Below are 19603 nucleotides of genomic sequence, written 5' to 3'. Positions count from 1 at the left end.
AAGTAAGTTAATTAAACTGAAAATTTACTTATTGAACGTATGATTTAAACGTCTTTTCACACCTTCGTCAATGATTATTGTATCATTTGCTTCTGAGACAAAACTACTGTGTATGCTCTGTTCTTGTCCTAATTCAGGCTTAGATGTAAAAAGAAGGCTGACAACTGCAACTATGTAGCGCATTATGTAACTTTCTTTATAAATTTAACAACTATGGATACGGAAAAGTGAAGGATGATTGGTAAGATATAGAGTAAGAATAGTTGCATTGCAAGTGATATTACAACAATAATCATTCCTTTTAGGTCAATTTTTGCTGGAATCGACAAGAAAGTATAATAAAGTCCCACAATAATTAGAGTACGAAGAATCACAAAGGGGTCCTTGAACAAAAATGTAAATCTTGTCTTTCTATCCAAAAGAAGCAGGTCTTGTAAAAGTCCCAGCATCAGAAATTCAACAAACAAAACCCCAGCACCATACAGGTATAAAATGTTGTAGTATATTGGTAGACTACCAGCAGGTGAAACATCTCCAATGAGACTTGACATTACACCACATGTGTATGCATAGAATACAATTTTGAAGAACAAAAGACAGTATCCTATAGTAAGAAGGGGGTTGTACTTATAATAATTCTCATGATTGATCAGTAAATAGGCCAGTAGAACCACAATGCATAAAACACCAAGATACAGATTCAGTCCTGCGCTGCAATTGAAAAACTTGTACATTTTTACCATTAACGGACCAAAGGGCTCATCTTGTAACTCTGTCAGTACATTTTCTGGTATAACTGCACCACTAGAATCAGTAGCCATATTATATAAATCATCTAACTTTTCCGTAAAGTATTCTCCCCAAGTATTCATATTTTGAGGGGAACGAATCCACAAAATTTTAAAATCTAAAAAATATCATAAAAATTAAAAAAAACAAATAAAAAAATTCCTACACTTAGTGTTGATAAAGACTATCTAAGAGGTTGTAAGTAGATCGGATATATGTCTTTATGTGTTGTGATACATTCTCTTTTAAAGTTGACTGTCTATTAAACTACAGCTCATCAACGAACTTGGCATCTTTAAAATTTTATGCTTTATCAAAATGTCAAATCTACTAATGCATTTGACATTTTGATAGAAATGAGAGCCATGGAGGCAAGTTAACATGCATGCCAATATTACTCTCAATTATACAATAGACAATCATTGCCATGACTTAGTCTCAACTTATGGGATGTGATGTTCGTACTCATTATGCTTAAGTAAATATCAATATGTCATCAATTACTATTTATTCCTGTGTTCCTGCACATTTCACTCTCCTTAATGTACTCTTCTAACATTTCTATCTTCAAAATATTGCAGTTTCCAAATTTTTCAAACCCAACAATCTCATCTACAAAAAATCCATCCTTGAAGAATGCCAAAAACGGCAGAACCTTTATTTTCAACGAAGCACACATTTTGGGGCATTTTTCAACGTTAATGCATCCAAAATTCAGGCTTGGGAATTTCACAGAAACCTGTTTCAATGCTTCGTTCATTTTCTGGCACTTTTTGAAGGCAGGTGAGTAAAAATGCACAATTATCTTCCTTTCTGTCGTAAGATCAATCAGCTCTTCCTCGTCTGTGTATTCCTGAAAGTTTGAGAGTCTTTTCATAAGATTCTTTGTGTACGTCTTCATAAACTCATCATCAGAGTCGTCAAAGTCTGAGCTATCGTTGTTTGTTCTCGGCATCCTCACCATTTTGGGGATGCACAATAGATCGATGCAAGATCAGTAAGAAAGTATTGACAGGGAAGTAAATCTGCAGTAAAATGAGCCAAATGGAAGGATACATCAAGGCCGCCTCTAGAATCTACGTGACTGTTTTCAAGCTTATTTGCAGTACTAAATTGCATAATTGTATTCAGGCTAGCAAAACATTACTGGAATACTGTGCATAGGTGTCTTATTTCTAATATTGCTTTCCGCCTAATGGTTTTGAGTCACTTCTATTTTAACCCCAATGGAAGACAATAAAGAGGTACAATGCAATAAAAAAACACCAGCAGAGTTCATAAATAGCAAGGAGAACAACTCAAATCATCTTGTTGAGCATGGTCTTCCGCAAATAACCAATTCCCCTCTTCCGCCTGCCTTTGACATTCCTGAGTCTTACAATCAGCTGAACACAATTCTTTCCTACTACAGCCTTCCAAACATACAAGCCACTGAAGACTTTGAAGACAAAATGACAAAAGTAATTTTTATTCTCAAAAATGAATATTTGAATTTGCCTACCAACGAACAGGAGGATATTGTTGAAAAGCTGAAAATTATCAAAGACTACAAGAATTTAGAGGCTGAATGTGATGCCAGAGAGATTGAGTTGGCAAATATGAAGATTAGTGTGTCACAGAAGTACGGAAACAAGACTGCCGAAGAGCTCTCCCAGATATTAACAAGACTTAGGTCACATGGAGAGTTGAATGCGGAGTACGAACTAAACAAGAATACTATTCGAGGAATATATGATTTAGAACCAGGTGCCATGAAGAATCTTGCTTTCATAAAGGAGAATACATTTGGTGCATACGCCAAGCAAAGGGTTTTAGACAAGCTGAAAGGTCGAAACGAGGAATGGGCACGGGTTCTTTTCAAAATTGTAAAAGAGAACGAATGCAAGGTTGAGACGATAGGAAAAGAGCTGGAAATTGACAGAGTAAGCCTTCTGAGGATTATTTACAATTTCTGTGCAAAGGGAATATTAGAATATGACAGGCTGGAAGATTTCGTAAAGATTAAGGCAAACAAGCATTAAGCTTTTATAGAATGCAAACCCGAAGTATTCCTTGAAGGAGAAAGTTGTTTGCCATCTTTTATATTGCATGGTCCATATTTACTACAATTTGATGGCCAGCACAATAGAAATATGAACGGATAGACTGGCCCATTTGCCAATAAAATTTTATTAATAGGAAAAACCGCACTGACTTTTAATCATATCTTGGTCTAACTTCTTTTCCTTCACAGATTGTTCCATATCCTATCAATCTCCAGTTATTTTTGATTTTCCTAGAAATTGCAATCTTTTCGCCATGCTCACAGCAGCACGGCTTTAAAAGATCAAAAACTGCAACAGATTCATCTTGAAGCTCTATTAATTTACACCCAGTCGTTGTGCTGCCAATGTTCAGCAAAATAGACTCGTCTACCTTCAGGTTTTCCTTCGAGCCTGACACCGTCTTCTGGAATAGTGTGCATCTAACTGTTATCACACTGTAGACAGGCGGAAGTGTGCCCTTCAGACCCATCACCATGCCAACAATCCTATCCGACTTGCAGAAGCTTGGGTCGAGATTTGTGCCAACCCCAATCAGCCCTCCTGGATAGGCCTTGTCTAGTGCTGTTTTCTCTGCTTTAAGACTAGTAATATTCGTTACAAAAGGCTTACACACAAACTCGTCACCGTCTTTGTAGTAGTGTCCTGGTCGAATTTCTATCTCATCTCCTATTCCCAGCATTCCTGAAACCAGTGATCCGCCAATGACGCCACCATTCAAATCTTCTATCTTTGTACCTGGCTTGTTAACATCAAATGACCGTATGATAATCATCTTTGCCTTCTCATTTCTATCTCTTTTAGGTACCTCAATATAATTGACAATATAATCAAGAACGGCATCGATATTAATATTCAGTTGCCCAGAAACAGGCACGATTGGCCCCTCCACCTGTGATGTCTTAAGAAATTCTTTTATTTGGCCATACTGTTCGATGGCTTGCTCCTTCGTAACTAAATCTATCTTATTCTGGATAACAACTATTTTCTTAAGATTCATTACCTCAACGGCAAAGAGATGCTCTGTAGTCTGCGATTGAGGGCATGGCTCATTAGCAGCAACAAGAAGAAGCGCTGCATCCATGATCGCTGTTCCGGTGAGCATTGTTGCCATCAAGACATCGTGTCCTGGACAGTCAACAAAGCTGACATGTCGTACTAATTTTCTTTGGGTCGAACAGGTTCCGCATTTGCCTGCCACGCTTGAGTATTTTTGGGGTCTTGGACACTCACACTCATATATCTTTGCATTTGCATATCCCAATTTTATTGTAATGTTACGTTCTAATTCTGCCTTGTATTTTATTGTGCTTATCCCACTGATGCACTGTACGATGGTTGTTTTTCCATGAGCCACATGCCCTATTGTTCCGATGTTTATGGTGGCTTGTTTTTCAACTATTTTACATTCCTCTTCACACATACAAGGCTCAGAAAAATATGAAAATTTTTAAAAGATTTTTACAGTGCATAAAACTCAAGGAGGGTGTAATTTAAGATTAAATTTTACCAATTTAATATTTAATAGCCAGGTGCTATTTTGCAACAAACACTCCAAGTGCTAAGTTTATCAATCATAGCTGAAGCAAGGAGTTCTTTATTGCATAGTGTTTATGTATGGCTTATCTTTGTTGTATTCTCTGTGTATTCTTTTAATCTTCTTGTATATTTTCCTGATTTTACTTAACAGTTCTTTATTCGTTCCAAATCCACTGTTCACCAGTTCTTTTTGGACACTCTGGAAATACACCAGGGCGCTTTTGATTGGAATTTTGAGATTTTTGGCTGCCTTAGACACGTCCTTTTTGCTGAGCTTTAGATTGTGGCGGATCATAAACCTTTCCAAAGTTTCGATCTGCGAGTCGGTGAGAATTTTGCAATGGACAGTTTCATCCACCCATTCCTGTCCCCTCTCTTTCATGCAGCAAACATATATTAAAAATATATACACTTAATAAAAACATTTTGCATATAACAAGTAAATGACAGGTTGACTGTTCGCACTGCAGTAGCCGGTGAAGATATTGTGCTGTCTATTTAAAATAGGCCAACGTGTCCCAAGAATAATCAACCTAGGAGTGGATATTGAAGAGGCATAAATCCAGTCAAACATCTCAGAGCTAGCCAGTTTTTTGAAATTGGGGCCTTATAAAAGGACTGCCATTATGCTTCTCGACATTTCCGTTGGAAATAAACCTAACAAAGGGCATTCAGCTAATTACATGGCCATGTCTAGTGTACTTTTAACTCCCAATATCAATTCTTCTCCTAATGATACTCTCTTAATAATTCTCGGCAAATAACACTCAGCTCTATCAAATATTCATTCTTCTTTTCAAGCTCTACTTTCATTTCTGAAATAGCATAATTCAGTTCCTGAATTTTGGAATTCTTGCGCTTTATTTGGAAATTTAGTTCTTCAATTTCATTCTTCAAGCTGTCCACTATCTGCTCTTTATGGATTATTTCATTCTCCGCCTTCTCCTCACAGAGGAGCAAGTCTCTTTTCAATGCTTGGATGTGTGATTTTAATCTTTGTTCATTACTTCTTAGTTTTTCCAGCTCAACAATGGCATTTTTTGTCGTAGTGCCTTTGCTACAATCTCTACTCAGATTACTAGCAAGGGATAATGCCTCAAATGTGTTTTCGTAATCGTTTATCACTGATTGACTTTCCTCATTCATTCTTTTTAGCTTTTTTATTATTTCGGTCTGGTTGAATATCTCCATCTGAAGTGAATCGTACTCGCTCTTCTTGATACAGATGGCCTCCTTGCCGTCTGACCATTTGGGAGAGCTGTCTATTGGATTTGTAAGTGTTTCTGGAACATCCTCGTCGTTCTTTCTTGTAAATGCACCTTTGAGAAACTTAAGGATTTTATTTGGAGTGCTCATTTCCCACTTAGGGTTTGAAATGTGCGGATATTTAATAAAAATAAACAACCTTGTCTGTTGGATGGCTTATCTAGACGAGCACAGCCACCTCCACATAGTCTATCAAATATTGCAGCTTTTTTATTTCTGATATTACCCATCTTGACTCTATTTGCACAGGACAAATAGATCGTGGTTATAGGTTTTCTATTTTCAATAAACGTGTCTGGCTAGTTTAATAAATGTCCTTTGATGTGTCCAAGTATCTCTTTTATTTCTTAAAAATTTTTCCAGCCAAATTTTGCATGGCTGAAAAAAGAATTGTGATCCTGGGAGACTCTCCTGCAACATATACCTGTGCAATTTATCTCTTCACTGCCAATATAAGGCACTTGGTCATTCGTCATAGTTTTGCCTTGGACTACAAATGTACTTTTGTGCCGGGATTAGATGCAACTAGAGACGAGTATAACCAGAAGTGCTATGAACAGGCAAAAAATATGGGAGTTGAGATAGCAGAGTCTAATAATAAGTGCACAGTTACAACAGAAAATGGGAAGTTTCTTATAAAATACGACTCCAACACGATTCTGGCTGACTTTCTCGTTTCTGATGTGGATCTTGACTTAGGAAACGACAAGAATCTGTTTGTGGTCGAAAACAAGCTGCCTGAAAGAGAGGCCATTGTTGTTGCTGGTGTTGGGTGCATGATTGCATTTGAAATTAAGGAGGCCGTTCACTAAATAGAAACTGTATTCAAATAGCTTGCCAATATTCTGTTAAAATACTATTATATTAATTATAAAATCTCAAAAGCGTGCATAGATTGCATATTTAACTGTAAGAATACGGCACAGTTCATACAAATCAGCTATTGGCTGGTGATTTATTTTTTACACTATTTTTGCATTTCTTTAATAAAATTTTTAACAGATTCATGTATTCTCTCTTCTCCCACAATCATTCTTTTCACTTCGTCCCTGTAAATTAATCCTCCCTTTGATTCAACATACCTTAGCACGCGATGGAAATCGCTCAAATGTATGAAATCGTGGTACAAATACCCATTCCTGGCTCTGATCCTGTGCTGTCTATGCTCCCAAATGCTAATCTGATTAACAATGTTTTTTGGCACCTCCTCACTGTGTTCCTGTAAATATTTGATAATTTGCTTGGCAGTTATACCCTTATTAAAGGCCGAAAGTAGTGACTCTTCATCGAAACATGCCTTAATCAAGTTCGGAAAGACATAGACCGTCTTACTAAAGAGTGAAAGCACGCTTTTGTCATATGCAGTACTTGTGTATGCATATATCTTGAAGTTTGTTTCCAGAACTATGAACTTGTTTGAAGCCTTGTTGATCGGTATATTTGGTTTGGTATAATCAATATCATAGATATCGTCTATGCCAGCTGTGCCATGGTGTGTCATGGCTGAGTCTGCCAGTGGCACTTTGTCGTACAGTACGGAATTATTAACGTAAAACACTAGATTATTGTCTTGACTAATCACGAAAAGTACCCCGATCGAATCCAGAAATGAATGCCAGCTTGAAAAACTACTGCAGATATATGGTCCACACCTCCTTTTCATCAAAATTTCAGCTAGGCTTATAAACATTTCCGACTCCTCCAATGAATCCCTGCTGTGGTACTTAATTGCGTTGACAATCAAAAACCACAGCTGGTCTTTTCGTGCAAGCAAAAGAAACTCAAATCCCTTGTTGGTTATTTGTTGTAAAGTGTCTTTTAACTCGCAGTAAAATAAAATGTCTTGGACTCCAGCGAGATTAATGCTTGAATCGGAGGCTATATACTCCAAAATTGAGTGAATCTTCTCCTCGGCAATCTTTTCTAATTTACTATTAGCATTTCCACTATCTAAGCACTCTAATTTCAGATTTATACTTTTCAAGTCATTAATACTAATAGGTTTAAACTTTCTGTCAAAGTGGTTCAGACAAAAGGACTCGAGTAAAGACGAACGATACTCCGAATCCAAGGATATTTTGCTGTCTATTTTCCTGATTAGTCCCAGAGAAAGCAATGTGCCAAGGCTTTCCTTGACGTTTGGAAGTGCTTTAATCGTATTTAAATCTAAATTCAATCTGAGGAGATCAAAGAGAAGGGCTGATGTGTCCTTATCCAGCACTCTAAGAATGCAAACAGAAAACAATGGGTCCCGATAGAGTGATTTTAGATCTTTTAGGCCTTGGATGAAATTAATTACGGGTTGTGAAATGCCCATATTCACTTGAGGGTGGGAGAAAAGATAAATTTTGAAAGCTCAAAATACCTGGTGTGCTTTCAGTTGGAAAATAGATAACGGAAAATGAGTTGCCACCTGCATGTATAACAGTACCCTCCACATCCCACCAATGCATTGTATGTATATAAAGTATTAAATATATTAATACATTGGCTAGTGAAATATACTATAAATTAAATCTCTCATTAAGTTTCTACAATATCCATCCTTAAAATAACAAACTAATGCTTTATTAACTTGGTTAGCTCTTTTACACCATCTCTTGCATCTTCATATGATCCCTTAATGACTGATCGTACAATCAAATTATTCTCACTTTCTAGCTGCGACTTTCCATTCATTCTGACAAACAAAGTCTTCTTGTCAGTCTCCACGTTCTCATCCCGGTCTCTAAGCAATATCACTGCATTCGCCATTTTCATATGCATTTGATGAACATCTCTTAGATCCCCTTCGTTTGCAATAACAAGTAGGATAAGGCTAGTTCCATTGAAATGCACCAAGTTCTCAGAAAAGGAGATGTCTCTTAGTTTAATGTTGAATACTTTCTCACAAAATATTCTCTTATCCTCCATGGATCCTGTGATGTAAATTGTGTACTTTTGATTTGGACAGCAGCAATTCAAAGGGTTACTCATGGGTAAGCAAGTAGACTAAAATAAAAGAATAAGGATTGAATACCCATCTTTGCTAAAAGATCAAACAAGAAAGCTAGTAAATGCAGTAAGACATGCAAATAATCTAGTGAGCCTGTTCTAAAGAAATCCATCAAAGAAGTAAGAAATTATAGAAATAATAATAAATAGCGAGAATGCGTATTAAAAATACTAATTTACTTGGAAATGCATATTACTGTCATCCATAGCTCTCCCCCTCCAATCGTACCTCCTCCTTTAGCTCCTTGCAGCTTCTTATTAATTCCTCAAGTCCCATCTTTAGCACCTGGATAGGATCAAGCGTTATTGTCTCAACATTAAAACAAAACCATCCACTCTCTCGCAGTATTTTTACTGAATCTTTGAATTTTTCGTGCCTCAGGGCCTCTCTGCTCATACTTTCTAATCTTGGATTTGCAACAACTGCCTTGTTGTTGATGATCTCAATGACACCTGGACTAAAGCATGCCTGAAGCTCTTTTGCATCCTCTCCGTAAAAGTCCTTCTCTAAAATTATCTTTGGCATTATTCGGTAGGAGCATAGAGAAACTGGACTCCACTTGGCATGCTGCTCTCCTCTTCCTTTTATTGCCTTGAAAGTCATCTCAACCTGATTCCCAGGTACCATTTTACAGACTAATACATTTGGCTTAAAGCGGAAGCTAAAATGATCTTGTCCTTCAGCAGGTACAAACTCAATATCATCCGACATCAGGTTTACAGGCTCTTTGTCGGCTGTTTTATCTATCCTAAAATTAAGAACATTCTCAAAAGTTTCTTCGTCCTTGAAATAACTGAAATATTCAGGATTGGCTTCAAGTGGAATAAGTCCAAGTCTGTGGGCTATGTACTCATCAGGAAAGACTGTATTGTTTTCATACACAGACACGTAATGTATTGCCATTGTGGGGACTTTTGAGATGAGGATTCTTCTTAGAGTATTAGCAATCGAGGGATGGCAGTTAAGAATATCAAATTCTATTGAGCTAGCGGTTTTTGATATGATTTTGAGCTGAAGATTGTTTATGAACTCGTCCAAACTCGCATTTGAGATTTCGAAGTCCTTTACTGTTGCCTCGGCTTCTACTCTGTACATGCGAAAATTTTTGGGCTGTAAAAAGCTGAACAAAGCCTTTTCAGTATGCTATTCTACAGTCCAAAATCATAAATATCGATGGCATGAGCATCCTCAATATTTAACCAGACATAACCAACAGTAGGTAGTTCATGGATATTTTGGTGCATAACGTAATCCAAATCAACGACCTTGCTATTATCAACTGCATAGGAAATGTCACTTGAATAAGGTGCATAAGTTCCCTTACATGCATCTTCAACTTCAACTCGTTCTTCACCCATGGGAAATATTCAGAATTCACCATATTTGCTTCAAAAAGTGCTATTTATCCAAAAATATTCTCAAAAGGCCCACGTAACACACTCGAGCATTTCCTCGTCCTCAATTTCAGTTTGCCTACCAAATCTTTGTGACACCGAGTTTGGGATTGAGAGCAAGGATCTTTCTGATCTAATGAGAAGCACCACGGAGTTTGTAATTGAAGATGGCGTTCTAAAGTACAGCTTTGAAAGTACTGTTGGTGATAAGATGGCTAAAATTTGTAAGAAGATTGAACTTATAAGCTTAAATTACACATTTGAATTTGAAAATCCGATATTAACTGCAAAAGTTCCCATATTCAAGTGCATATCAATAGACAATACCTTTATAATCTTTTCAAAAAACAAGTTGCTACTCCAGACAAGTGGATATGTCAAGACAAGAAATGTTCTTGATGCACAGAGGGTTGATGGGGTTGACTGTTTTGAGATATGTGTTTCTGGAAAAGACCTGAAAATAGTAGAAGAGCTTGGCACGGACTTAGTCCTGTGCTGCTATCAAAACTGCATAGTTGTATTTAGCTTTGAAAACGATATTAGCACTGCTGTAGTGGTGAGAAATGTCTGAAGGTATTGCTGAATGGAATATTTGTATTGCTATTATTGCTACTCATATGGCATGTAAATGTATTTATATTTCTGCAATCAACTGGTTTAGGCTATAGCTGTCTTGCATTAAAAGCAAGACGATATGTAATAGATGTGAGTATTGATTAAATTTAGTGAGAATCCAATCGACAAAGTTTCAGTATATAAGATAAGTTCGCTCAAAATAAAGCCAGAACTAACATGCATGATGTTTTGAAGCGTACTTGATATGCCTAAATCCCGCCAGTTGTTTAGACTAAGCTTCGGAGACTAAAGTTCACAAAGCCAACCAACCGATAAATCAAATACAGCCAATATGTAGCTATTTAAGCACATCTGAGCTCTATTAATATTTGGTTGTTTTTTAATTTTTCTTTTATTTTTCTTTTCTTTAAAAATTTTCTCCTTTTGGTTTAAAAAATTTTAGAAAAGGAGGGGCATGAGCACTTTGTCGAAAGTCGGCAGGACGCTTGAATATGGGTTCTACGGTGCAGTTGGAATCTATACATTCAAAGTTATTGTTGCTCTGATTTTTGGATACATCTTGTATACTCCGGAATACGCGGGTCCGGCATATTTTCGCTGGAGAAAGGACTATTGTGATCCGGATGCATCGAGAGCTATGTATGCGTACATTGACCCAAACACAGAAGATAAGACTGAGCTTTTCAGCTTCTTCTCTTCGGCAGTTCAACCAATCTACAATCCTAAACTGTATAGTGGAGAGTTGAAAGAGTTAGAATATATTATAAAAAATTACGAGAATTCATGGTGGAACAAAAATACATTCGAGTGGGCCAAGACAAGACTGGAGCAGCTCAAGGAGGAAATCAAGCCGCAAACGCTAGTTACTGAGGAGAATACTACTCCTTTGTACTTTGTTGGAAGCTTCACTGATACTTTTGTTATTAAGCCAAGGAAAACATTTAAAATATTTGCTATTAATAATAATGGAGAGCCATACAACAAAAATGCTTTGGATGCAGAAATCAATTTCTTGTCATTTAGATACGTGTATCTTCGCTACATCTCAGACCTGAGGGCTAAGGAGGAAAGAAATGCTCAGGGTAAGATGGTACTACAAGCTCCTAAGAACTATGTTGCCATCACCAAGGAGCAGGTGAGAAAATTCTTCAAAAATAACCAAGAGGTTGTTACTACAGGAGTTGAGAATGGTAAGCCATGTATTTCCCATATTAACGGTAAGAAGTTGGAGAAGCCAATTATTCTATCGGAGAAGCAGTTTGCAGGATACAAGAAATATGTGGATGTTTACGAATCCTTCATGAAGCTTGTGGCTTACTTGGAAGATGAAAGTAAAGAGCCTATCGTTAGTTTCGTGGACGATAAGGTTCAATGTAGTGTTGAATTCTACAGTATTGTTGAAGAGATCATCAAGCAGTTGGAACTTGAGTCCTTATTCATCAAGGAGGGAAATATGCCCACCCCTGAGGAGCTAAGAACCCAGTTCAACTTGTTTTTGAATAGGCTTGCGTTATTGAAGCCGCATGCCTTCGATGTTCATATTCTCAACAGGCTCTACTATTATTATTTGTTTGCTGTGTCTTACTTTGAACCATCTAGTAATCCCCAGAATGGAGATAGTAAGTACAATGAACTGAAGACCAAGATTAATGGAATAGTAGAGGATATTGAAGAAGAGATCAAGAAATCAACTAATGTCAGGGATCTTGTTGTTAAGAGGGATGTCTATAAGGAGAAATTAACGAAGAGAAGAGTAGAGCTTATCTTCAATTATTTCTCGTTGCTTATTGCCAGCAAGCTTGGAAATAAAGGATTTGTTCTTAAGAGTGAGGACGAAAACAGGAACATAATTGCAAGGCTTCTTGGATGCTACCCAGGAGTATATGGGGAGGGCGATGCAGAAAGGCTTCATGTCCATTTCGAAGAATACCAAGGCACTGAGTAAGCAATAAATTAATTCGAAAGAGGTTGTTTGCTAATTTACATAGTGTTTACATTAAGACCATGCTTTGGAAATGTAGGATTTAATTGATGTGCAGTAGCATAAAATGCGACTAGTTTTCTGGATGTTTGCATTGTTCTAATAGTTCTTTCAGCACTTCTATAAACTTAGCCCTGTCGTAGAATGATTCCTTAATCTTAGATATTACTTCTTCTAAATTGTATTTGTCTCCAAAGCCTATTGTTCGTTTGTGTCTCCACACACTCTCAAGCTCCAGAATCCTTTTATTGAGAGTCTCATATCCCAATGAAAGCTGAATGTCCTTGTGAAACTTTTCTTTTGTGAAATTTTTAAGCTCAGCTTTTAGCTTTTGTGAGATTCTCATGTTTAATAGCTCATTTATGAGATAATACAGAGTTATTCTATGATGGATACTTGAAACATGATGAGTGTACTCTATTCCTTCTTTGATAGTCCCAAAATCATCCTCAAAGGCTTTTAAATACAGAGCTAAAGACTTGAGATGCTCTTCTGTAGGTCTGAGAAAGAAGAGCTGGGTAAGGAAATGGTCTTTTTGTAGGGCCATGGGTGTAAAACTTTTGTTGTATAAAAGATATTTATACACTATGGAGTCATAGAGCCACATTGACTAACAGTGCATATAACCCAACCAACATCCATCATACTAAATGCTTCTACCATTTAACCATCTAAGTTAAAATTTCCTGGCACGTGTGCATCTTCATTTTATATATAAACAGCCTATGCCCGTAAGCAATTAATATGTTTCATGATTTTGTGGTCTAAAACTATTTAATACGCCCATTTGTAAAAATTTTGAACCCCAATGGGAACAAAGGGAGAGCTCTATTTTCCAATCAATACCCAAATAACAGACCCTATCCAAGCTACCACCTACACGCTTAGAAAACTCATAGGTAGGGGCGCATATGCGCAATGTTTCCTGGCCACAATAGAAACAGGTGAGAACTTTGCCATGAAAATCATCAAATTGACAGACTTGAAGAGCGAGAAGGTCCTACAAAAACTTCAGAGTGAAATAAGCATTCATTCGTCCTTGGACCATCCAAATGTTGTCAAAATGTATACAAGTTTTAGGAATTCGGAGTACGTCTTTATGGTTCTGGAGCTGTGCGAGCGTGGTGCTTTGGATGAACTATTGAAAAGAAATGGAAAATTAAAAGAGAAATATGTTTCTAAGTTTGTATCGCAGTTGGTAAAGGGGCTAATGTATCTACATCATCAGAAAAGTGTGGTGCATAGGGATTTAAAACTGGCCAATCTTTTCTTAGACGGAAATCTAAACCTGAAAATAGGGGACTTTGGATTGAGCGCTATTATTAGGAATGGGGAAAAAAGAAAGACTGTCTGTGGCACTCCAAATTACATAGCACCAGAGGTACTATTCGGTAAGGCAGGTGGCCATTCATTTGAGGCTGATATCTGGTCACTGGGTGTCATTATCTACACCTTGCTCGTAGGAGTACCACCCTTCCAACAGAAAGATATAGAAGAGATATACCGACTTATAGAGCTTAACAAGTACATATTCCCTGAGGACAGTCTATTGAGCAGCGAGGCAATTGACTTAATTACTAGGATTTTGATTAGCAATCCACGGGAAAGACCTGATCTTGAGCAGATTTTGCATCACAAATTTTTGACACAAAGAGAAAACTTAACCTATCGAATTTACAAGAATTTAGAGAGTCGAGCATACGCGACTGGGGCATTTTGCGACGAGCATGTCATATTCTCCATGCCCATCAACTCCTTTAAAGGTGTGGGGTATGTCTTAAAGTCGGGTGTGTGTGGGATATACTACCAAAACCTTATTAATGTGTATTTAAAAACCAATACTTTAGTTTTGGTTAAAACAATGAATGAAAATGGAAGGAAAGTGTTTGTCACAGAAGAGCATCTCATTGAAAGTATGCCTAAATCATTGGAGCAGTATCACGGTCACATTCTTTATTTTATTACTCATTTTGCCTCCATTTCGTGTAGAACGGTGTTGAGCTCGGCAGCTAATAGGAACTCGGCAGTCTTCGTAGCAAAAGTAAAGAAAATCAAAGATGGATTGCTTTTCATTATGACTAATTTTGTATTTGTATTTGATTTTAATGATGGCACAAAGGTCTCAATAGGACATGATGGAACAAGGATACATTGTTTTAATGATGATGGCCCGGTTGAGTTTACAAAGCCTTTGCAGATGGCATGTTTAGAAGTGTTGAAAGCATCGTGTTCTTTGCAACGCAATTAATATGCAGTTTAATATTCACTGAAGAATATTTAAATAAATAATAAAAGGAAAGATCGTAGAGGATAAAAGACCTTCCAGACAATAAATTGCATGTAGAAGTCGGATGTATTTGTTTTTATTAACCCTTATTAGATCAACTGAGTACTTTTCCATGCTGAAATTTTAAATAGTAATTTTCTGCAATGGATCTCAACAAACCCTGTCTTCTCAGTGTCAATTTACTTTATATTTCCTTCAATTGTTGGCAGCATTCCAACATAAATTGCTTTTATCAAGACGTAAATACTGTTTATTACTTAATTACGCCATGTAACCTCCACTGAATCCGTCCTAAATCTCTGTGTTACATCGCAATCCTCAATCTCAACTTGCTGTCCACTCTGATACATTAACAGTCCAGTATACGCAATCATGGCACCATTGTCAATACAGAATCTCTCATCTGTCGCATGAAGCACTCCTCCTCTTGCTTGTACCATTATGTTCATCATTTCTTGTAATCTCTCATTACATCCAACACCTCCAACTATCAGTACTTCCTTTGATCCAACAAATGACATACATCTTTCCGTTCCCTCAATTAAGATGCTGAACATTGTCTCCTGTGCTGAATAGCACAAATCTTCGACACTATGCCTCCCAACAAGCTTCTTTAACTGTGATAATATTCCACTGAAGCACATATCCATCCCCTTTATCGTATAAGGCAGTTCTATGTAGCTTCTGCCCTCTCTTGCCTTTTTTTCTATTGACAACCCTGGAGAAGGATAGTTATCAAGGTTTAATACTCTTGCTAGTTTATCTAGACAATTACCCACGGCTACGTCAAGCGTCTCTCCAAATATCTTATATCTCTTCTCTGAGTATGCTATTATTTGTGTATTGCCTCCACTTACGTATAGTATAACGGGATTGTCCGCATTGGTGACCAGTCTTCCCATTTCAATGTGTGCAATACAATGATTCACGGGTATGATCGGTTTGTTGTGCATTAAGGCCAATGTCCTAATAGCCGTGGCTACTACCACAAGTGACTGCTGTATTCCAGGCCCACGTGTGTATGCGAATGCATCTACTTGCTCTAGTGAAATGCAGGCAGCTCTAAGTGAGTCTTCAACTAGCTGTAGGATCTGTTCTCTGTGGTGTTCTGCAGCCTTGGCAGGAATGAAACCTTCTCCTGCTGGTGGCACGTACGTTTTTCTCAGATTTGCAAGAATTTCCTTGTCTCTAACAATCCCTACTCCCAGCTTATTTGCACTTCCTTCAATTCCCAGCACAATCATGAGAGCAGCCAGGAGAATTGGGATTTTGATAAATTGTAGCCTACAAATAAGGGTATATATAGTCTGCTTTATAGACAAGTTGGCCGAGTGGTTAAGGCGTCAGTCTAGAAAACTGATACGGTCTCCGTTCACAGGTTCGAATCCTGTACTTGTCGGTCGGTTTTGTTTTGTGCTTGCTGGTAAGGATCAGGCTTTGGGTTAAATTTACTTATAAATCGCAACCACGCCTGGCCTAAGACAAGCATTAACAACAAGTTTTTTCTACTTTGTCAGCATCTTTAAAGCATGTTCTTTCACACAAGAATAAACAGAGAGCTTTTGTTTTAAACTGTTTACGTTTTAAAATATATTAGAAAGGCGTATAAAATAAATTGGAAATTCAATGAACACAGTCAATAAAATTGTTGAAATTTTTCAGGTATTAAAGACCAGTATTGAAGATGATATGTCAATTTATGAGCTGGTCATAAAAATGAAAAGAGAATACTCAAATGCTTTAAATAAGAATACTGAAAGACTGATGTCTAAGAACAGAGCGAGTTCAGGTTTATTAATTTATACTTCTTTGAAGTTCGTACAGGAAGAGTGGAGTCAGTCAGAAATCATCTGTACATTCCTACAGAGCAATCCATTAGATTCTTCTAAAATTTTACATCAAAAAATTTGTGGGGATCTCCGAAAATTTCAGGAAAATTTGAAAAATTTTTATGACCAAGACAAAGCGCTCTGTGAAAACATACACAAAGAGCAATGTAGAAATGCCAATGATACTAATGCAAGCGGCTTGAAAGAGCAACTCAGTCTACTGTCTATTGAAGAACAAAGAAATGAGCTAATTTTGCAGAATTTGCCAGCACTAAAAGCCAACATTGAAATGGCAGTTAAATCCATAAATGAATGCATCTCAGCCTTGGACAACGAATATAAAAGACTGCATTTGTTTGTGAATAATCTGTTGAAGAATCAGCAGTCAAAATTTGAATATCCAAGCTTGGCTTTAGACAAGTGGGACAATATTAATTTCCAAAAATTCAAAACCTTACTCGAAAATGAACTTAAAATAGATGATGCGTGCAGAGCCAAGCCACAGTACATTTTGAAAGAGGATGTTAGAATCAAGGAAGGATGGGGAAGCTGGGAGTGTGGAGTGTTTATTCTCTATCCCAGAAGCATAGTTATCACAGAAACAGGTGATGTAGACGATATGAAAACAGCAACAGGCAATGTGAGGGAATATAAACTGGCCATAACAGACATGTCACCAATTGGAACACTCACTTTAAAACTCACTTGCAAGAATCAAGGTGTCATTTCATATTTATTGGGCTTGAACTTGACAATAGTAGAGTTTTCATCACAGAGCTCTAGAGACAGGGTAATTGGACATCTAAACTCAACAGTGGCATAAATGAGTGCAACTTCACCTTTCCGGTATCAAAGATTATGCATTAAAGTCAAAGTGTAGACATCTATTTGCTAGTTAAGCTTAATTTGGCTAAATCTGTAAATCAATTCTTAATGAAATATTAAACAGATTATTACATATCTTCCATCTTTGTAATGGTTTGTTATCATAAAAAATAGTCTTGCCACATTCTTTACAATTCAATGGGATCATTCTATAAAGGTTTGTATTACAACAGAGCTGTGATTTCCTGTTTCATTATACTTTGCCATGCATCCAAAATTCACCAATTTGAATTTGCATCTTTATTTTCTATTGCTCGTTTCATACTTCAGCAAATCATTTGCTCGTGTGTTAAAATTTTCACACAAATTTTCATTCCTCAACTTTGTATTGGTTTCTTATTATGTTTCTAACCTAGAAAAAAGATTAAATAAAAAATTCACAACAGCCCCTGATGAGAAATAACAAAGCACCTCCTTTAAATAAGAATTTAACCAAGCCACTAGCAGCAGCATTCTACGGTACAGCAGGGTATAGATTGAACACTCCTGATCTCAACAACGTGGTCTGCAGAGCTAGTCTTATATCATGCATCAGGAGTGCAACCTTTGCCGGGAAGTTTATTGGTCTTTACATAACGGCGTCACACAATCCAATAGAATACAATGGTGTCAAATTCATCGATTTCAATGGGAATATGCTTGATGAAACTTGGGAGATTGCTTCCGATGAACTGGTAAACTGTCATGATCAAGATTTTAATTCCATTATCAACAAAATATTCAGACAAAACAGCAATTTCACTGGTATAAGCAATTCAATTAGAGGAAACGTCATTATAGGAAGAGATACGCGAGAATCAGGCATTCAGCTCACAAAGAATATAAAAGAGGTTCTTGAGAGTTATAGGTGTAATGTATTTGACTATGGACTTGTTTCCTGTCCTGAAATGCATTTTTTAATAAGAAAATGCAATGAGAGTAACAAGATTATTGAGAAATCGGTATACGTAGACCATCTTTACAATGACTTCCTAAATTTGAGAAAACTGACAGGTGCCGATATGGGGTTTGGTATTGATACTGCCAATGGTGTTGGAACAACTAAGATGAATGAGATTCTGGAAAAAGATAAAGACTTCAGTGTAGAAATATTAAATGATCCAAAGCATGGTGTTTTGAATAAGGAATGTGGTGCAGACTTTGTCAAGGTGCACAGGATAGCACCCAAGTTGAAAAAGACGGATTATGCATTGTGTGCTTCTTTTGATGGTGATGTGGACAGGCTGATACTTTATACTCAGGAGTCTAAAATATTAGATGGAGATGCACAGTGTGTATTCATTGCTGAACTAATCAAAAAGGAACTTGAAAGGGAAAATCTTACTCCTGAAATAGGAATTGTTCTAAGCCATTATTCAAATATGGGAGCTATGAACTACTTGAGAAATAGTGGTTTTAAGGTTGTATTGGCACAGACAGGTGTTAAGAATTTTGTAAAAGAGGCTAGGAAATATGATGTTGGAGTATACTTTGAACCTAACGGCCATGGCTCTGTAGTGTTTTCAAAGAGACTTCTGGAAAAGACTGAGTCTCTACCCAATACGTCCATTTTGAAAATTCTTACGCAGATGTTCGATCCTTGTGTTGGGGATGCTTTGGCAAATTTCCTCGTCCTAAAGGCTACCCTTAGATCCCTAAGTGATCTTACTAAGTACAAAGAGAATTGTTCAAGACAATTAACAGTTAAAATCAAGGATAAGAATGTGATTAAGGTGGATCAAGACAATTGTGTTCTTGAGCCTGATATTCAAAAGAAGATTGATGAGCAAGTTTTGAGATTCAAGGGTCGGGCCTTTGTACGTCCTTCTGGAACAGAAGATCTTGTAAGAGTGTTTGCCGAATGCCCTGATCAGATGAATTGTGATAAGCTAGCCTTGAATGTAGCAGAAATTGTTTACGACAATTGCGAAGGTGTTGGACCGCATCCTGAGATTGTGTATTTCAACGATTAAACATCATATTGCACTATCCTTTTTATTTTAGCATTTAGTTACTTATGCTTAAATCACTCTCATAAATA

General features: G+C 37.0%; 17 protein-coding genes and 1 non-coding gene across 18 annotated transcripts; 8 read left to right on the top strand and 10 right to left on the bottom strand.

Annotated features, from left to right (window-relative positions):
- Positions 1-182: 182 nt before the first annotated feature.
- VICG_01239 (uncharacterized protein) lies at positions 183-872 on the bottom strand (the record flags this gene model as incomplete). The annotated part of the gene is made up of 1 exon (XM_007604623.1): positions 183-872. One exon carries the CDS (start codon positions 870-872, stop codon positions 183-185), a length of 690 nt encoding a protein of 229 aa, XP_007604685.1.
- Positions 873-1285: 413 nt separating this feature from the next.
- Positions 1286-1753, bottom strand: VICG_01238 (uncharacterized protein; the record flags this gene model as incomplete). The annotated part of the gene is made up of 1 exon (XM_007604622.1): positions 1286-1753. The coding sequence occupies one exon, from the start codon at positions 1751-1753 to the stop codon at positions 1286-1288; it is 468 nt and encodes a 155-aa protein (XP_007604684.1).
- Positions 1754-2015: 262 nt separating this feature from the next.
- On the top strand, positions 2016-2810 carry VICG_01237 (uncharacterized protein; the record flags this gene model as incomplete). The annotated part of the gene is made up of 1 exon (XM_007604621.1): positions 2016-2810. The coding sequence occupies one exon, from the start codon at positions 2016-2018 to the stop codon at positions 2808-2810; it is 795 nt and encodes a 264-aa protein (XP_007604683.1).
- Positions 2811-2985: 175 nt separating this feature from the next.
- Positions 2986-4254, bottom strand: VICG_01236 (small GTP-binding protein domain protein; the record flags this gene model as incomplete). The annotated part of the gene is made up of 1 exon (XM_007604620.1): positions 2986-4254. The coding sequence occupies one exon, from the start codon at positions 4252-4254 to the stop codon at positions 2986-2988; it is 1269 nt and encodes a 422-aa protein (XP_007604682.1).
- Positions 4255-4428: 174 nt separating this feature from the next.
- On the bottom strand, positions 4429-4752 carry VICG_01235 (uncharacterized protein; the record flags this gene model as incomplete). Its single annotated transcript, XM_007604619.1, has 1 exon — positions 4429-4752. One exon carries the CDS (start codon positions 4750-4752, stop codon positions 4429-4431), a length of 324 nt encoding a protein of 107 aa, XP_007604681.1.
- A 347-nt stretch (positions 4753-5099) lies between these two features.
- On the bottom strand, positions 5100-5726 carry VICG_01234 (uncharacterized protein; the record flags this gene model as incomplete). The annotated part of the gene is made up of 1 exon (XM_007604618.1): positions 5100-5726. The coding sequence occupies one exon, from the start codon at positions 5724-5726 to the stop codon at positions 5100-5102; it is 627 nt and encodes a 208-aa protein (XP_007604680.1).
- Positions 5727-6010: 284 nt separating this feature from the next.
- On the top strand, positions 6011-6448 carry VICG_01233 (uncharacterized protein; the record flags this gene model as incomplete). Its single annotated transcript, XM_007604617.1, has 1 exon — positions 6011-6448. The coding sequence occupies one exon, from the start codon at positions 6011-6013 to the stop codon at positions 6446-6448; it is 438 nt and encodes a 145-aa protein (XP_007604679.1).
- A 155-nt stretch (positions 6449-6603) lies between these two features.
- VICG_01232 (uncharacterized protein) lies at positions 6604-7953 on the bottom strand (the record flags this gene model as incomplete). The annotated part of the gene is made up of 1 exon (XM_007604616.1): positions 6604-7953. The coding sequence occupies one exon, from the start codon at positions 7951-7953 to the stop codon at positions 6604-6606; it is 1350 nt and encodes a 449-aa protein (XP_007604678.1).
- Positions 7954-8195: 242 nt separating this feature from the next.
- VICG_01231 (uncharacterized protein) lies at positions 8196-8612 on the bottom strand (the record flags this gene model as incomplete). Its single annotated transcript, XM_007604615.1, has 1 exon — positions 8196-8612. One exon carries the CDS (start codon positions 8610-8612, stop codon positions 8196-8198), a length of 417 nt encoding a protein of 138 aa, XP_007604677.1.
- Positions 8613-8829: 217 nt separating this feature from the next.
- VICG_01230 (uncharacterized protein) lies at positions 8830-9726 on the bottom strand (the record flags this gene model as incomplete). Its single annotated transcript, XM_007604614.1, has 1 exon — positions 8830-9726. The coding sequence occupies one exon, from the start codon at positions 9724-9726 to the stop codon at positions 8830-8832; it is 897 nt and encodes a 298-aa protein (XP_007604676.1).
- A 261-nt stretch (positions 9727-9987) lies between these two features.
- Positions 9988-10596, top strand: VICG_01229 (uncharacterized protein; the record flags this gene model as incomplete). The annotated part of the gene is made up of 1 exon (XM_007604613.1): positions 9988-10596. The coding sequence occupies one exon, from the start codon at positions 9988-9990 to the stop codon at positions 10594-10596; it is 609 nt and encodes a 202-aa protein (XP_007604675.1).
- Positions 10597-11055: 459 nt separating this feature from the next.
- VICG_01228 (uncharacterized protein) lies at positions 11056-12546 on the top strand (the record flags this gene model as incomplete). The annotated part of the gene is made up of 1 exon (XM_007604612.1): positions 11056-12546. One exon carries the CDS (start codon positions 11056-11058, stop codon positions 12544-12546), a length of 1491 nt encoding a protein of 496 aa, XP_007604674.1.
- A 109-nt stretch (positions 12547-12655) lies between these two features.
- On the bottom strand, positions 12656-13129 carry VICG_01227 (uncharacterized protein; the record flags this gene model as incomplete). The annotated part of the gene is made up of 1 exon (XM_007604611.1): positions 12656-13129. The coding sequence occupies one exon, from the start codon at positions 13127-13129 to the stop codon at positions 12656-12658; it is 474 nt and encodes a 157-aa protein (XP_007604673.1).
- A 261-nt stretch (positions 13130-13390) lies between these two features.
- On the top strand, positions 13391-14830 carry VICG_01226 (PLK protein kinase; the record flags this gene model as incomplete). The annotated part of the gene is made up of 1 exon (XM_007604610.1): positions 13391-14830. The coding sequence occupies one exon, from the start codon at positions 13391-13393 to the stop codon at positions 14828-14830; it is 1440 nt and encodes a 479-aa protein (XP_007604672.1).
- A 296-nt stretch (positions 14831-15126) lies between these two features.
- On the bottom strand, positions 15127-16113 carry VICG_01225 (glycoprotease/Kae1 family metallohydrolase; the record flags this gene model as incomplete). The annotated part of the gene is made up of 1 exon (XM_007604609.1): positions 15127-16113. The coding sequence occupies one exon, from the start codon at positions 16111-16113 to the stop codon at positions 15127-15129; it is 987 nt and encodes a 328-aa protein (XP_007604671.1).
- Positions 16114-16186: 73 nt separating this feature from the next.
- Positions 16187-16268, top strand: VICG_02270. The gene has a single exon. It is a non-coding gene; the product is annotated as a tRNA-Ser (tRNA).
- A 227-nt stretch (positions 16269-16495) lies between these two features.
- VICG_01224 (uncharacterized protein) lies at positions 16496-17521 on the top strand (the record flags this gene model as incomplete). Its single annotated transcript, XM_007604608.1, has 1 exon — positions 16496-17521. The coding sequence occupies one exon, from the start codon at positions 16496-16498 to the stop codon at positions 17519-17521; it is 1026 nt and encodes a 341-aa protein (XP_007604670.1).
- A 454-nt stretch (positions 17522-17975) lies between these two features.
- Positions 17976-19535, top strand: VICG_01223 (uncharacterized protein; the record flags this gene model as incomplete). Its single annotated transcript, XM_007604607.1, has 1 exon — positions 17976-19535. The coding sequence occupies one exon, from the start codon at positions 17976-17978 to the stop codon at positions 19533-19535; it is 1560 nt and encodes a 519-aa protein (XP_007604669.1).
- Positions 19536-19603: the final 68 nt, after the last annotated feature.

This window comes from Vittaforma corneae, assembly GCF_000231115.1.
Source record: "Vittaforma corneae ATCC 50505 unplaced genomic scaffold supercont1.10, whole genome shotgun sequence".
In the NCBI taxonomy this organism is placed as follows: Eukaryota; Fungi; Microsporidia; family Nosematidae; genus Vittaforma; species Vittaforma corneae.
This window is presented reverse-complemented; position numbering and strand designations above follow the sequence as displayed.